This window comes from Pogona vitticeps, chromosome 2 (assembly GCF_051106095.1).
Source record: "Pogona vitticeps strain Pit_001003342236 chromosome 2, PviZW2.1, whole genome shotgun sequence".
NCBI classification, from domain to species: Eukaryota; Metazoa; Chordata; class Lepidosauria; order Squamata; family Agamidae; genus Pogona; species Pogona vitticeps.
The window spans coordinates 123,131,156-123,149,193 of NC_135784.1; the positions used below are offsets into that span (position 1 = coordinate 123,131,156).

General features: G+C 41.9%; 1 protein-coding gene across 2 annotated transcripts in view; it reads right to left on the reverse strand.

Annotated features, from left to right (window-relative positions):
* Positions 1-17,751, reverse strand: part of MAP2K7 (mitogen-activated protein kinase kinase 7) — a 53,214-nt gene extending 35,463 nt beyond the window's left edge. The window contains exons 1-2 of one of the 2 annotated variants that reach the window (XM_020800401.3): positions 17,362-17,677; positions 8,434-8,481 (exon numbers count right to left, since the gene is read on the reverse strand). In XM_020800401.3, coding sequence (XP_020656060.1) covers positions 8,434-8,481; positions 17,362-17,485 — 172 coding nt within the window. In that variant the 5' untranslated portion in view covers positions 17,486-17,677. Of the gene's footprint in view, positions 1-8,433; positions 8,482-17,361 lie in introns of both variants that reach the window. The other variant, XM_020800402.3, reaches the window with a different exon arrangement.
* Positions 17,752-18,038: the final 287 nt, after the last annotated feature.

Genomic DNA, 18,038 nt, shown 5'->3' on the forward strand with positions numbered 1-18,038 from the left:
GATCCACCCTGACTTAGGTGCTGTGGTTGACACAAGACTTGCTGATATAACTCTGGCCCCTGCCTATCTCATTAAAATGGATATGTTTCGGTGGGTGCAGTCTGATGTGGACAGGGAGATAAAGCCATGACATGTATGCTGGACCCTTGCCCTTCCTGGTTTATAAAATCAGCCAGTGGGAGACTGGCAGAATGGTTTAGAGAAGTGAATGCCTTATTGTAACAAGGTAAGGTACCAGAATATTTCATCTTGATCCGGCGCTTAACATGGAAACTCAGGTAGCGTCAGTGGTCCGCACCGCGTACTTCCACCTTTGGCAGATCGCCCTGCTGCGTCCCTATCTTGATGTCAGAGTCCGCATCACTCTGGTCCATGTGCTTATAGTCTCGAGATTAGACTACTCTAATGGGCTCAACGTGGGGCTACCTTTGAGATTGATGCAGAAGCTTCAAATGGTGCAGAATGCGTCAGCCAGACTTCTTACTGGGGTGAGAAAACATCAACATATTTCCCCCACTCTGGTAGCCTTGCACTGGCTACCTGTTCGTTTCCGCATTGATTTCAAAGTATTCATGATGACATAGGTAAAAAGGTAAAGGTTCCCCTTGACAATTTTTGTCCAGTCGTGTTCGACTCTAGTGGGCGGTGCTCATCCCTGTTTCCAAGCCATAGAGCCAGCGTTTGTCCGAAGACAATCTTCCGTGGTCACATGGCCAGTGCAACTTTAGACACAGAACGCTGTTACCTTCCCACCGAAGTGGTCCCTATTAATCTACTCACATTTGCATGCTTTCAAACCGCTAGGTTGGCGGAAGCTGGGACAAGTGACGGGCGCTCACTCCATCACGTGGATTCGATCTTACGACTGCTTGGTCTTCTGACCCTGCAGCACAGGCTTCTGCGGTTTAGCCCACAGCGCCATCATGTCTCCATGATGACATATAAAGCCCTAAATGGTTTAGGACCTCAATATCTAGCGGAACACCTTCTCCCACCTAGATCTACCAGTATCACTCGCTCTAGCTAGGAGGGGCGGCTGAGGGGCCTAAAGCCGAGGGAGGCCCGAAGACAAAGAACAAGAAAGCGGGCCTTCTCAGCAGTGGAGCCTTGCCTCTGGAACAATCACTCCCCAAAAATTGGTCTGGCTCCCTCGCTGGGCGTTTTAAAGAGCCAACTTAAGACCTGGTTCTTCAGACAGGCCTTCCCTCCTGTCGATACCCAACTTATTTCGCCATCCTCTAGTGTAGTAATATTGATGTTTTATTTTATTTTAATACCGTTGTTAGCTGCCCAGAGTAGACTTCGGTCTAAATGGGTGGGACAGAAATTAAATAAATAATAATAAAATAAATAAAAGTCTCCTTGAATTATATTGGATAATTATCAGTCAGTCTTCAATAGTCCATGTTTTGGGCAAGGTCTTGGAGCATGTTGTATCTCAACTCCAGAGGCTCCTGGATGAAGCAGATTACCTAGATCCATTTCATTCTTTGCTTAGACCAGTGTCTGTTGTCAGTGATGGACTAGATGAGGGCTAACAAACTGAAACTTAATCCAGACAAGACAGAAGTGCTCTTGGTCAGTCACAACGCTAATCAGAGGATAGGGTTCAGCCTGATGGCCTCATCTCTGAGCTTGGATGCAGAGGTTTTGGTGGTGCCTAGGAGTATATTTCACATGTACTAAAACTAGTGCATCAGTTGCCCCCATTCCTTGAGATGTCTGGTCTGGCCACGGTGACAGATGCCTTAGTTACATCCCATTTGGTTTACTGCAATGTGCTCTACGTGGCATTACTTTTGAAGAGGGTTCTGAAACTTCAGCTGGTTCAAAATGCTTTGGTTCAGCATACTGCTGCTTTTGTTGTGTTTTTAATCAACTATGAACTGTTTTTAATTAATGTTTCTTAATACTGGCATATTTAAATGCATTTTAACGCTTTATTGTAATTATTGTGATTTAATGTTGTGCGTTTTATTCCTTTGTAAGTTGCCTTGGGTTCCTTTTTTGGGAGAAAAGCGGGATAGAAATAATGTATTTGAGCATATTCATAAATATGATACAATACGTATCAGTTAAAGTATCAGGACATCTGCAAAGCTTATTTAGCCAAAGGACAAGGAAAAGAAAAATGTATGCCTATAGTATCTTTTAGAGCAATATTAAGCTTAGGATTTGCTTTGCATCTACATTTTAATGCTAACTCGTGTTTACTTATTCAAACGTGGGGGGGAAGAGAGGCAGAGGTAAATTGGTACTGAGTCATGTTAAGAGGGTTAATCCAATACAACTATATACAAAACAGCATTTTTGAAACACTCTTCTTTGCCCAAACACAATTATTAACTATGTAGGATCTATCCCAACGTTACATTTAGTTGTTGGAGTACAAGTGCTTCTCACTCTCTTGGGGGGGGGGGTTATAGTCTTTTAAATCTCACCCATCTAGCAACATGGAGGGCTAAATAAAGAAGCGAAGCTCAAGCCAGCATCTGATTAAGAAAGCTCACTAGAGATTTTTAACACTAAGGAAGTCATCTGGAGGAGGGAAAGGACATTTCGATGCAGACATAGCAAGGGGAGAAATGGGGCCTGTGTCTTTGGGCTCTGGCAATTTCCCTGTAAACTGAAGCATAGAGAAGGTTTTGTTTTATTCTAACAGCTGGATAGTTCTTCCTTCAATGCCTGTACACACAAACACACACACACCAAATCTGGATCATTTTAAATACAAGGCCATCCCAAATGGAAACATGGTCCACTGTCCAAAAATGTGACTGCATGGCAACACAGGGTGAAAAAACTCAAATCTATCTCACTGTTGCCTAAATATAACTCATGAAGCTCATTAGAGGGGGAAAACTAGCAGAGTATTTCTTGGTTCTGGGTGGTCCATCTGACCGATCCACATTTAGGTACCACCACGGTGGGAAGGTAATGGTGTTCCATGTCTAGTCGCGCTGGCCACGTAACCACAAAAACTGTCTATGGAGAAACACTGGCTCTACGGCTTGGAGACGGGGATGAGCACTGTGCCCTAGAGTCGGACACGACTGGACTAAATGTCAACGGGAACCTTTTACCTTTAAAAGTGGGTCACCTGGAGCAACCACTTAGCTAGGAAAGTTTCAAGACTTAATACAAGCCTAGCTCCACCCTAGCTTCCTGTTCAGAAAGGAAGCTCCCTGGTAACAGTGGGGTAGCTGCCTTTCTGCACTGGAAGCTAGGGTGAAGCTAGGTCTATGCTAAGCCTTAGAAACTTCACAGCTAGGCCTTTACTCCAGATGAACTACATTTACGTGTTTGTATGTATGGGTCATTTCACACGATAGCAAGGTTATGCTCAAAATCCTACAAGGTAGGCTTCAGCAATACGTGGACTGAGAACTCCCAGAAGTATAAGCTGGATTCTGAAGGGGCAGAGGAACTAGAGACCAAATTGCTAACATGCGCTAGATTATGGAGAAAGCCAGAGAGTTCCAGAAAAATATCTATTTCTGCTTCATTGACTATGCAAAAGCCTTTGACTGTGTGGACCACAGCAAACTATGGCAAGTCCTTAAAGAAATGGGAGTGCCTGACCACCTTATCTATCTACTGAGAAACCTATATGTGGGACAGGAAGCAACAGTTAGAACTGGATATGGAACAACTGATTGGTTCAAAATTGGGAAGGGAGTACGACAAGGCTGTACAGTGGTGCCTCGCATAGCGAGGTTAATCTGTTCCGGATTAACCTTCGCTATGCTGAAGCATCGCTGAACGAGGCAGGGATTTCCATTGGAACGCATTAAACATGGTTTAATGCGTTCCAAATGGGCCAAATACTCACCGTTCAGCGATGCTTCAGGATGGCCGGCAGCCATTTTCGCGCCCTCGCCTCGCTTAACGAGGGCGCGAAAACGCTGCGCGCGGCCATTTTGGGCCATTTCCAAGCTTCCGGCGGCCATTTTGGCCGCCGAACAGCTGATCGTCGGGGTTCGTTTTGCGAAGATCGGTAAGCGAAACGCTTACCGGTCTTCGCAAAGCGAATTTTCCCCTATTGGAAAAACGTTGAGCGATCGCATTAGCGATCCGAAAAAACGGATCGCTATGCGATTTCATCGTTATACGGTGCGCTCGTTAAGCGAGGCACCACTGTATATTGTCTCCTTGCTTATTTAACTTATATGCAGAATACATCATGCAAAAGGCAGGATTGGATGAATCCCAAAACAGAATTAAGATTGCTGGAAGAAATATTAACAACCTCAGATATGCAGATGATACCACTCTGATGGCAGAAAGTGAGGAGGAATTAAAGAATCTCATAATGAGAGTGAAAGAGGAGAGTGCCAAAAATGGTCTGAAGCTCAACATCAAAAAAACTTGAGATCATGGCCATTGGTCCCATCACCTCCTGGCAAATAGAAGGGGAAGATACGGAGGCAGTAGCAGATTTTACTTTCTTGGACTCCATGATCACTGCAGATGATGCCTGCTTCTTGGGAGGAAAGTGATGACAAACCTCGACAGCATCTTAAAAAGCAGAGACCTTACCTTGCCGACAAAGGCCCACATAGTCAAAGCTATGGAAGTGAAAGCTGGACCATAAAGAAGGCTGACCGCCGAAGAATTGATGCTTTTGAATTGTGGTGCGGGAGGAGATTCTTGAGAGTCCCCTGGACTGCAAGGAGAACAAACCTATCCATTTTGAAGGAAATCAAGCCTGAGTGTTCACTGGAAGGACAGATCCTGAAGCTGAGGCTCCAATACTTTTGCCATCTCATGAGAAGAAAAGACTCCCTGGAAAAGACCCTGATGCTGGGAAAGTGTGAGGGCAGGAGCAGAAGGGGATGACAGAGGACAAGATGGTTGGACAGTGTCACCAAAGCTACCAACATGAATTTGACCTAACTCCAGGAGGCAGTGGAAGACGGGAGGGCCTGGCGTGCTATGCATGTGTGGGTCTGTCAGCCAGAACTCCCAAAATGGAGAATGATGAGATCTGTAGTACAAAAAATTCCAACCCACAACCCCCCATGATTAGTACACATGTTTACAAAGAATGTACATGAATGCCATCAGTGAACATTTGTGTATGCCACCTTTTGGTCACCATTCAAATTTGTGTGGATGCTATCTACTGGTCATTATTCTAAAAACAAGGCCTACAGATTATTCATTTTTGTTCTGCTTTTCTCTCCCAAAAGAATCCAAGGCAGCATATCATGTTTGTTTGCACTCAATATGCACAACCAAGTTCCAAATTCATGTTCATGGAGTCATTTATTACAAGAAATGGAAAAAGCAGTGCTTGAGACACACCTCAGCACTTTCTCAGACTAGGAATTTTTAAAGCTTGTGGCTAAAAAAATGTGTCCCCCCCCCCCCCCCGGGACTTACTTTAGAAAGAAAATGCATATGCTTGCAAGGACTAGGGAGGTAGATGGGGAGAAACACAGTTTTAACCCCAACAAGATTCACCCAGCAGCACTGCACATGAATTCTGCAAAGTTAATTGGGAAGTTGCCCTATTTTATCCTCAATATATCTATCTTAGGGAGGCATGGAAGTTTACCACTTCAACAGAATGTTGATATGCTATCATTTAAATAAATGCATTCATATGGTAGGAGCAGCAATTCAGGGTGATTCCTCAAGATCTTAAATGCAACTGTTAATCCCAAGTAAATCAACTACAAAGTGGTAGTTGTTGTAGGTTTTTCGGGCTCTTTGGCCGTGTTCTGAAGGTTGTTCTTCCTAAAATTTCGCCAGTCTCTGTGGCCGGCATCTTCAGAGGACAGGAGCTAGAGCTCTGTCTGTGTTCTAGAAGAAATAGTTGTTGTAGGTTTTTCAGGCTCTTTGGCCATGCTCTGGAGGTTTTTCTTCCTAACATTTTGCCAGTCACTGGGGCCAGCATCTTCCTGGCCATGAAAGCCTTCAAGAATACATGCAAAGTGGTAACATAACACTTACATAAATCCCATTGATTCCTCCTCTAATCCTAACTAGACAAGTCAAAAGTAATGATACCTTTACATCTAAAAGCCACACAAATAGTCAATATACTGCCTTCAGAAGACAAGGTTAGAGTAATAACTATTTTTAAATGGTGGGGTAAGATAATTTGCTGGATGGTATCTGCAAAGAGCAAGTGGCACTGCATGAAAGCATAGGTAAGAGCCAGTGGAAGACAAGGTTGGGAAGCAGTGGAAGGCAATCTCAGTCCCATCCTGAAAAGAGATCAAAGCACTAGCAGGCAAGCATCTCCTACACAAACTGCTACCCTCTCTACTGTCCACATTCAAACATGGCTGCCTCTAGAAAAGTTACAGTTGCTCTCTCATAATGTACAGCTAGAGCCAGTGAGGGCAGAAAGTGAAGAAGCCCATTAGGACAGGGCATGCCAGGACTAGTACCTGAACTTTTGAGAAGGCAGGCCGCACCAGGACTAGCACGTGAATAGTGCAACCCCTCTGGTACACTTATGGATTTTTTAAGCACTGCTGATTATTTTGAAAGTCTCAGTAAGAGATTTCACCAGTGCAGTATTGTTAAATAGTAAAGCATCAAAGAAACATGGATCAAAGCTAGAAGCTCACTGTATGACTACTGTAGCTATGAACGATCAAAAAATTCCAATACCACACAGAACAGACAAGCACTGGGCACTGGTTTGTTTGTTTTTTTAATTTCTAATGCTACCCTCCTGAAAGTCATGCAGGGTACAATGCTAACTCTGCATTTCAATCAATACTATTACTCTGTAATACAAACTTGTGGCCAATATAATACCCAAATACGCTAATTTTTAATTTAGCTTTTAGATAATGATTGTTTTTACTGCACACACCAACAACAGCTAACAGTGTGCATAGATCTCTAACCAAATATTTGCAATGTTGCAAGGTTGTTTTCAGGATTCCTAAAAGTTGCAGTTGCTACCAAAGTGAAAGTAATTTTATCCCATATGAGAAATAAACAGATGCAATGCCTAGACCAGTGGTTCTTAACCTTTTTGAAAGAAACGCCCCTTGAGCCATTGAGGAAGTTATCATCGCCCCCCTCCCTGAGATGATATCTTACCTACCTACCTACCTAGCTAACTACCTACCCACCTTGTCTCCCTCCCCGCCCGGGTGCGAGGCAGCGCTTCACGGGGCGAGGATGAGGACCCAAGAGACCCTTTCCTTCCACCTGATCCACACTCAGTGCTCCCCTAAAGGAGAAAGGCGAGACATGGCAGGTAGAAAGAGCTGGATCATCTGGCGGTAGCAGCAGCACCAGATCTACTGCCAGCACTGCAGCTGCAGTTGCCTTCACAAGTTTGGCTCGCTCCAGCGCCCCCCCACCGCCCCCCTTCTGTTCTTTCGCCCCCACACCGCCCCTTTTCGTTCTACCGCCCCCCTGAAAAATGAAATCGCCCCCTGGGGGGCATTATTGCCCACGTTAAGAACCACTGGCCTACTAGACCACACAACGGTTTTTAAATAAGCTGCTTTGAGTTCATTTCCCCAAGAATATGTACAGGCTAATAAAAGACAAAATAAATAACATCTGTTTAGAAAACAACTTGAAAGCATATTTAGGGCCATCAATGAAACCTACCATATTTCAGATGAAGCAATAGCTAAGAAAACATGTTGCCTAGGAAACCTTTGAATCAAGCTTTTCTGAGAGAGAAAGGCATCCAAAGGTAACCAATACACACATATATTTTTCCCTTGCCATGACTATATATAAAAAAGCATATACTGTTGTGAGATTCTATAGATTTTGCTTATTTTAGAAGCTGCTCTCATACCTCTCTATTATTGGAAACCACAGCAATTTTCTACCTATCTCCATGGTGGGCTGCTATGCTTGCATCTTAGGAACATTGCAGCTGTTGCTCTTTACTAGAAGAACTATCTTGACTTTCTGCCCTAGAGCAAGCTGCTGTTTAATAGAAAGGACAGCCTGCTATCTCAAAGGCAACTGTACTCCACACAGGAAAGACATTGTACTTCATCTTGCTGGATGCAGTCTGACAATTTACAATTGCCCTTCCAAAGCATCAAAGGTACAGTATGACAACATGCATTTCTGCCACATTCCACCTATAAGTTCTGACACATGGCTAAGGCAAGGTTTTACATAAGCATGATAGTTTAGTGGTTACCTGACTTCAGAAAGTGCTTTGAGATCATCAGGAAAGGAAGGTGCTAAGCAACTACTTGCAGCTATGAACAATCAAAACATATTCTCATGCATGGCCATATGCACTGCTTTATCTAGCCAGTCTCAGAATGTTAGGCTAGATCAATAAAGGACAATACCAAAATTGGGGAAGAAGCAGGGTCAGGCACACACTTGAAAGAGAAGCAGACAAGTGGTAATTCTAAGCAGTTGAAGGAAGCATTAAGTAATGATGCAAGAAATCCAAGCTGCGATGATAAAAAGTTCTGGTACCTGCACGTTGGGATGGAGCGGGAGCAGGGCTTAGAGTGATCACAATAACTGGATTGGGAAAAGGAAGAAAAAAACATGATAAATCACAACAGAAACAATCAAGTCATCAAAATGAAAATAAATCATATTCAAATCAATTTCAGGATAAGGAATGGAAGTGGTGAGAAATCAACAAAGAGGACAGACAAGGTGAAAATGAGATGCACCAAACAAGCAAAGGATCAGTTCCACAGAAGTTATGTCCCTAGTACTTATAATGTGAAGGAAGCACTTCCATCTTTCCTCCATGAGTATTCTCTAAGCCCTGTTCTATTATGCTCTATATGATTCTGCTCTCTTGTAGATAAATACTCGTTTAATGGCCTTCCTTTCAAGAGGCCAAAACATTAATCGGACCATCAAAACTCGCCCACTATTTCATAATCACAATCATACATTAAAAACAATGTTCGTTTTCATTTTCAGCCCCGCTCGGCAGGACTCTGCCTCCATGCATGCAGAACTCCATCCCCCATGCAGGGGTCAGTCGTGGCCCGAATCAAAGGGGCTGAAAATGATCGCTGTGGGCGTGCAAAGGAGGAGCCATGTGCAGAAGGAGGCAGAGCCACAGGCGCGCATCTTAGAAGGAAACTTGATTTAAAATATTTAAATGCATACAAGGCAGCTTTATCTTTGTTGAAAGTAAGCATTACATTCTAAAACTGAACACAGCTGTATACATTCCAGGCTCTAGCCTCAATACTTTTAAGCACTAGTGATACACACACATTTTAAATACCTAGGCACTCAAATATTTTTATCTGTAATATTTCTAGCCCTTATAACAGCATGAAGACCTGTTTTAAAGTCCATGCTCTCTTGACACAATATTTACTCATATTAATTCTAAACCAGAAAGGATAATTAAGATCATCTAATCTAAAAGCAAAGACAGGTAACTATAATCTCTTATTTTTTACCTACAGCAAAGATTTCTCTTGCACATGTGTACATATGTTATGTGTCATTAAGTTGCATCCCTAATAACAACCATATAGTTTTCAGTGTATGTGAGATATTTAAGCGGTTGTTTTATCAGAGCCATTACCACTGCAGTTGTCAACTGAGGATTCTATCCCAGTTCTCCTGAGTCCTAGTCTGTCACCCTGTTCACCAGACCACACTGGTACCCCATGACACCAATAGCCATAATCATGTACTTTGGCAGGTTGTTCAAACAGTTCTCTGATACCAAATCAAAACTTTTCCCCACCTATTCTTCCCTACTTTCAAAACCTTTCCCAAACTAAATTTCATTCATAAAATATTTCCAATTTAAAGTGTCAAGACGTGCTTCCCCATACTCTGGTAACACTAACAGACTGCTTGACATCCACAAATGTTAGCTTATTTCTACTTCTGAGTTACCATCACTTGGCTCCAACAGTCAAGCCATCAAGCAGTCATGCAAACCTCTTGACAAGGTAAACATAAAGGCAATGGATACATTAATGGATACAAAATTTCCCACTTGTAGAATTGGAGCAATTTCATATGGCTGTTACGTAAATTTTCTGTTATGACTAAATGTTCTTTTCACAACACTGTTTGCAAAAAAAGTAAAATAAATAAAATTGATACATAGGAACCTGTTAAATTTCTGCATTACTTGCAGTAACCATTTTCATAGACATTCCATACTTCTATTACTACAGTACTGTATCAACCAATAAGCTAATACTGTTTGACAGTACAGTCAACTAATTTTAGCAAAGTAATTTTCAAACATATTTTTGCAACACAAATTGGTATCTAGGAAATAACCCCCATTGAACACACCAAATGGAAGGAGTAAAAACATTATTTGACATTCTTCAGAATACGTAGCTGTTTCCTAGCAGCCACATTCATGGTCAAAAAAGGAAGTGTCTTGCATTGCAAATGGCATATGTGAAGAACATGGGAATATTTACACTAACTGAAGTCCTACTGGTGTAAAGTTTGCATAGCCCAGTGGTTCTTAACCTTGGTTACTCAGGTGTTTTTGAACTGCAACTCCCAGAAACCCCAGCCAGCACAGCTGGTGGTGAAGGCTTCTGGGAGTTGCAGTCCAAAAACACCTGAGTAACCCAAGGTTAAGAACCACTGGCATAGCCGACTGCAACTAACTGATGAGGTGTTGGGCATATTTCAGTTGCAAAATTAGGCACACAACCATGCAAGCAACTGAAAAGCACCCCAGCTCTTCATCAATTAGCCACAATTACCTGAAGCAAGATATACAAACCTTATGCAAACACCAGTGGCCATGATTTATACCACTGGTCTACCCAGCTCAGCAGTTTCCAACTTTAGCTTTTCACAAATTTGATGATAAATCCCATCTGCACTGACCTCCGTCTATGCTGGCTGGGGCAAAGGGAGCTACAGCCCAACAAAGCAAAGCAAAATGTGCTGCTTAAATGTTGCCCCCACTGTACTTAAAGCAATCTCTGGTCAGTTTACAATTTAATTACGCAGCTACACATCATCCCCCTCATGAGCAGGGTACTCATTTTATCAACCTCAGAAGGACGGATGGCTTGAGCTGGATACTTGAGTCCATCAGGACTGAACCCAAGTCATGAGCAGAGTCTTGACTACAGTACTGCAGTTTAACCACTGTGCCACGAGGCTCGTACCACTTTTGTTGTTGTTGCTTAGTCGTTAAGTCGCGACTCTTCGTGACCCCATGGACCAGAGCACCCCAGGCCCTCCTGTCTTCCTCTGCCTCCCAGAGTTTGGTCAAATCATGTTGGTCCTACCACTACGAGGCTCCTACAACAACATCTGAGGAGCCAAGCTTGGGAAAGGCTAGTCACTCAACACTATCCCTTGACTGGCAGTAGAGCTCTCTATGGTTTCCAACAGGAGTTTTTCCCAGTTCTACCTCAAAATATGAGAGAATAAAGCCAGGACTGTCTACACACAAACATGCTTCTACAGCCCTCTATCAAAACCCTTTGCTTTTGTCACAAACTATCAACTGCCAGGAATGCAACTGGCACTGGCAGTTTTTAATTCTGTGCAATTTTCATAAAATTAACTGATAATCATTAAAGTGGTACTGCCAATTTTTAGAAAATAAATTAGCAGCATGGATAAAAGAGTCTTGAAGAAAAACCAATTAGCCTGCATAGAGGATATTGAAGGACCCTCATTCCTCTGACACTGGGGACTAGAATGTACATACACACAGAGAAAGACATAACCCTTCAAAAAATATATATATTTGGAATGTTTCATTAAGAAGATTTACACTTTTGTTTCTCCTTTCAAACCCCCTCTCACTTGAATGACTGGTAAAAATTCTTGCCAGATTCTATTACAGAAGCCAAAGGTACATCTGTCATTTCTATTGGCTTACAGGACTCATCACACTCTACAGTTGAGATAAATTAGACCTTAACATATTAAAATAACTGTATATCAGATGACAAGATAGGAATATCATCTAACTCTCCAGATTAGTTCAATCCAAATCTCTAGCTCCTACTACACAATTTCTACCATTATCATACAGTAACAGCTGCTCTTGGCTTAGAAACAATTTTTGTTTATTTGGAGTTAAAAAGAACAAATGTGTGCAGCAGAGGAAGAAATATGACTACCCTCAACCCACATCTGCCCATACTATGAAATCAGTATTCAAGGTTCTACTGTGTTGCCACAGATAAGAGCAATCAGGCTGGCAGACACAAGAAAAATACCTTTCTCGGTGGTGGCTCCTCAGCTGTGTAACGGAAAGTAGCCATGCATTAAAGAGTATCCTAAAGACTTAGTTTTCAACTTGATCTATCACTGAATTTGTTTATCATGTGCCATTATGAAATTTTTCCGTTTTTTAAAAATCTAATTTGTTCATCATTTTATTGTTTTGGATTTTTTATGCTATCTTATGTTCCCTTATATATTTTCTTTATATAAATATTATTATTTATAATAAACACCACTTCCCTCTCTGAATATGTGATAAGCACACATAATTCCAGGATGACAGGAGATCTAGATAGAAGCTGAATAAAACCCTGCCTAGAAACCCTACAAAACGTTAAGTACCTATTCATTGATGAGCTACTGATTCCCCATACATACACAGACATCTTTAAGCACACAGAAAAATATCTGGAGATCTGTGTGAGCTAGTCCTACTTCTTGCTATGAACAAACCCAGACATCTCAGCTCCTGCCTAATTTTTCCATAGGAAACTTTGCTGCACAAGTACACCAAGAAATAGCCATCAAACTCTTCCATGTTAGGATAATTCAATCAGGACTCTGACCTTGAGGTGAAAGAGTTCTGTATGTACACATCAGTGTGCGTCAAGTCCTTCTCACATGTATCAACTGCACAGCTAATAGATCTGTGGGTTGTCACGGTGCATCAGCAGCTGGAACTAAACTGCCCAGCCCTGTTATCTTCTATTATACCGTAGATTTGAATGTAAAGTGTACCTGAAGCTTCCCCAGTAATATGCACACTTAACTAATCTTGTATCTGTAGTGAGAAAAACAACGAAAAATGATTGAATAAATCATGAATAAAAGAGCCTTGAAGAAAAACCAATTAGTCTGCATACAGGATTTTGAAGGACCCTCATTCCTCTGAATAAATCATTTTTGATGACACACTCTTAGCTTATCTCTACTATCCCATGGTACAATATACATTATGAAACACATTTCTGACTTTTAGACTCAAAATTGAAAACAAGCTATCCCTGCATCGCAAAACCACAACAGAAAGTGGATCTGAAGATATTACAATCTCATATGAAAAGCCAGACACCATATCTGTCTGGATCAGGAAAAAAATGTCTAAGCTCTTCACATTCCCTTCTTCCTAGACGATCTGCTTTAGCTGGGCCTATTTGAAACAAGGCTCAGAACTGAAGCTATTCTGTCTTTCAAAGCTTTTCAAGCTTAATGCTGGTGGCATGGAAACTTCCTCCATATGGACTGCACCTATACTGCCCTCATAATACAGTGGTGCCTCGACTACGACCATCCCAACATACAACCATTTCGAGTTGCAACCAGCTTCAACCGCAAAAATTTTGCTTTGACTTGCGGCCGGAGCTTCAAGTTGCAAACAGAAAAGAGGCAGGGAAAAAGGCAGAGAATTCAAATGTAGGTACTAACCGTTGGTTGGTGAAGAGCTTCTTTGTAGCTCTTTCACTCCAACGGTTAGAGTGTGTGCATCGGAGGAGGCTTTGGACTGCCTGGTGCTGCTTTCTGCTTCTGAGTAGGTACATTTACTTTGTTTTGCAGGGTGGGGTTGAGTTGGGGGGGTATGTTTCTGTGCTGTGATTTTTTTGGTGTGTGTTTTTTCCCAGCCCCATCACATTCCGATGGGGATTGCTCTGTTGGTTTGATTGATTTTTTTCCCAGCCCCACTGCATTCCGATGGGGCTTGCTGTTGTTTTGTTTTTGATTTTTTTTTTTCCAGCCGGAACAGATTAATGGGGTTTCAACATATTCCTACCGGAAATGCTGCTTCAACTCACAACCATTTCAAGTTACGCCCATCTTCTGGGACAGATTATGGTCGTAAGTCAAGGCACCACTGTATGTGTGAACAAGAAACATAAGGGTGCATACCGTAACTTCCTATGTAAAGAATAATGTAACTTCTTATATAATGAAATGTGAAAAAACTATGACTACAAGAAATTTTGTCTGAAGATGTTTTTGTTGTTTTTAATGTGTTTTAGGACTGTTTTTATCTACTAGTTTTAATATTTGTTTAATTCATTTTAATAGTGTCATAATTTATTGTTTTTGTGCTTCTAATATTGTTTGTTTTACTCCTGTAAGCCACCTTGGATCCTCTTACGGAGAAAGATGGGATATAAATATTTTAAATAAATAAAATATATTACTGAGGCGGCACATGTGCAGGCAACATAAGAAGTCGATCACTAGTTGTATCAACCATTACTATAAAAGCAATTAAGAACAGTCAGGTTTGATGCTTTCTCTTTTGATCCACTTTATCAAGGATTCTCCTCCCCCACTTGGTCTATCTGGGCATTATGTCTGAAACTGGGTAGGGTTTGAACTGCATTAAGAGGTATGTGTAAGTCTCAACCCCTACATCACCTTACCACCTGGAAATCATACCTATGTGCAGTGCAAAGATCTGCAAAGCTATAGAAAGCATGTTACTGTACTCTGGGAATGCCAGGCCTGATAACGAAAGTGCCAACAGTAGCCTTGAACTCTGCATCACAACCACCCTTTGAGCCGCCCTGCATACTCTGAAGCTTAATACCTGAGTAGTATTAGATTTGTCAGTCAGATCTACTTCTGACTGACAAATCTGTGTGCAAGGGGGTCTTGCCCATGCACTTCAGAGTCAGAGGACCCTGTATCTGAATACAAACTTTGGACTATAGTACAGTTGCCACTGATTATACAGTAGCCAGAAACCTACTACAACCACATAAGGTTCCACCAGGCGTTCCCCAATGACAAATTATTTGTCAGAAAATACATTCAACTCAGAATCAGTCTATGTTAAATTAACAATCTGAAATCAGACTTGGAGAATTTACAACTAGACTAATCTACTTCTTCAAAGGCAGAAAAAAGAATTAGAAATTAAAACAAATATCAACAGCTACTATCTCACTTTAATTGTAAAATTAATTTATGTCACTTATGTGAAACTTAAACATCCCATAAATACCCTCCCATGTTTTGTTTAGTACATTTCATAATCCAGTAGCTGCCAATGGTAACATTAGGCAGTCACATGGGCTGAACAATATTTTATTAATTTCTCTGGCACTTTATACAGTGCTCACCATGTAAAATCTCAGCTCTTAAATTTAAAATACAAAGGTACAAATACTGTAAACTAAATGTCTATGTTAACTCTTATTACAGTTATGTGACCCATTTGGTTCTTACACAGCTTTTCTTCTTGTTATCTGCATTAAGAACTTTATTAAACAATTTTCTTAGTGAAAATGTTCAGCTTGTTCTATCTGTTATTCTCTAGCAGCCTGCTAAAATAAACATTGCCCTCAGAGGGGCTGAAGTCTGCCTTGAAAATATTAAACCACTTAAATATCTGCACCATTCTATACTCTTTGGAAGAGGAAGAACTATACAGTACTGAGCCTTCCTCTCTCTGCCAAGATATTCCCAGAGAGAGCAAAGATAAACTTGAATTCATTGACACAACTTGATGACTTGACAGGAAAGGGGTCCAAGTTTATAGCTCAATGAAAATGTCATCCTGTGTGCAGCTACTGTTTTTAAAAAAAGCAAAAATAAGGCTGCTATTATTATAATAATGCTATGTTACAATTCAATGAAGCAGCTTTTGTCACTTCATTTTGAAAAGGATATTGTGGAACTGGAAAAGGTATAGGAAGGAAAGACTGCTTCACAAATGCATAGATAAATTATGAAATTTGCTACTATAAAATGCAGTTGTGGCTACCAATTTCAGCACTTTAAAAGCTATATCTGGAGTCTGTATCACTGCCTTGTCTGCTAGTCACCATTCTTCAAAATCAAAGTAAAAAGCTCAAAATAAGCAAAACAAAGGAATTAGACATACTAATGGAGGACAATACCATCAATGATTACTAATCACAAACATGCATATCAATAACAGTTGCTGAGGAACATAAGTGAGAGGGTGCCACTACCTCCATCTCCTGCTTCAGAGCTTCCTGATAGGCATCTGTTTGGCCACTATGTTGAACTAAAAAGACATTTGTTCTCATCCAGCATGGCTCCTCTCGGAGTATCACTGTTGTCCAAAAACCACCACATTATTTCCAAGATGCAGCATTAATCAGGCTATTCTGTTTAGAGGATATCTGACTACTTTTCTCACATATTGTCAAGAAAATATGTGTGCATCTGTAAGTGGATCTTTATGTAGTTTTGTAAATAAAATATTTCATGTATTTCAAGCTGGAAAAAACATTATGTTTCAGATATCAACAATTTGGGACAACAATGCCTTATATGCATCCCACAGAACTTTCTTATGTTTAGGCTTCCAGACATAAAGAGCTCTTGTGAACTTCTTTATCTACCAACGAGGAACTGAGATACCAGTTCTGAACTGGAGATGGACTCAAGGACACTTCAGAGTGCGCAGAAATTTTTTCATTTCATTGCTTTTACTATGTGACAGAAGATCCCAAATGCTTTTCTCCAGTGGAAAAAGCTTCAGTCTCTCTATTACCTTCTCTAATTTCTACTAACCAGAACACAGAGAACATATTTCTCCACTAAAAAAAAGCAGACTGTAGGTTTGAGCCCCAAATATTTTTCTTATCTTTAAAGAAGACAGGGCCATTCCGGTCGTAATCACAATACACATTTCTTTGAGATAATCCATTTATCTGTGCAACACACATTAAGCTAAAGGTTCCTACGACCTTCTGCTCTGCTCATTATTCCCCCACCCACACCCCCAGAATCTCACAAATGCCCACCAGAAAGCATACCCCACACACTAGCCCAGAAATTAGGTTTCAGGTTACTCCGAAGACCTCTGTCCCCACAACCTCCCGTTTCTCTTGCACGTTCTTCCTTTCCAAACAGACCGGCACACACTACGCAGAGACCTTGCTGCTGCTACACGTTGTTTAATTGTCCAATCTTTCCTGCATCCAGGCACAGCCGTGGGCCTCACTTTTCCCCCAGACTCCGTCGTAAACGAGAGGTCCTTCACTGCCTCTCGCCTCTGTCCCGAGACCTTCATAAGTCACCCCATCCGGCCCCTTCCCCTCCTCAAGAAAAGCCCTACTTTGCCATCCCACTCGGGAATACCTTCCTCCCCACAACCCCGCTGGTCGCAGGGCCCTTTCCCAGGCAGTCCGGTGTCATTCAAGCACAGGGCCCTTCCCCTGGAACTCCCCCATTCAAACCCTCCCTTACTAGGCCGAGCCCGAGCAGGACTGATGTCCAAATTGAGGTCGATTCGTCTACGGGCCTCTCTGTTCTCCTGCTTCAGCTTGGCCTCCAAGCGGGACAGTTTCTGCTCCAACGAGGACGCCGCCATATTCCCCCCCTCCCCCGGAGCCGCCGCCGCCGCGCAGCCAGAATACACAAACACCACAGTGCGCAGGCGCTACATGAACCAACAAGGCCACCGTAACTCCAGACTTCTCCTTCACCCTCCACAAACCAGCCTAGACGAAGCTCGGGGTTTGTGGAAAGCTTGTTTTGCCTGACAGCATCCCTCTTACGCATGCGCGAGCGCCTAACACACTGCCCACTTCAACGTTTCTGCGCCGCAACCGATCAGTTTCAGAACCTCGTGGACGTGTACTACGCATGCGCGTTATTTCTTACTGACGGATGGAGCGACGGTGGGTGTACAGGTGTTAATATAGGGTTAACTACGACAGGTTTCGAGACGAGTCAAAATGAGACTGCTTTAAGCATAGAAGTTTTCTCTTTGGCCTTCCTGTGGGATCGAACTGAGAGACTTCGAGCTTCTGCTTTCTTCATAGTTTAACAGTGGGAACTCTTTTTGCTGACCCTTATAACTGCATAGGCATATCTTTTCAGGGTTCAGATACAGCATTTTACTAATTTATTGTAAAGATTTG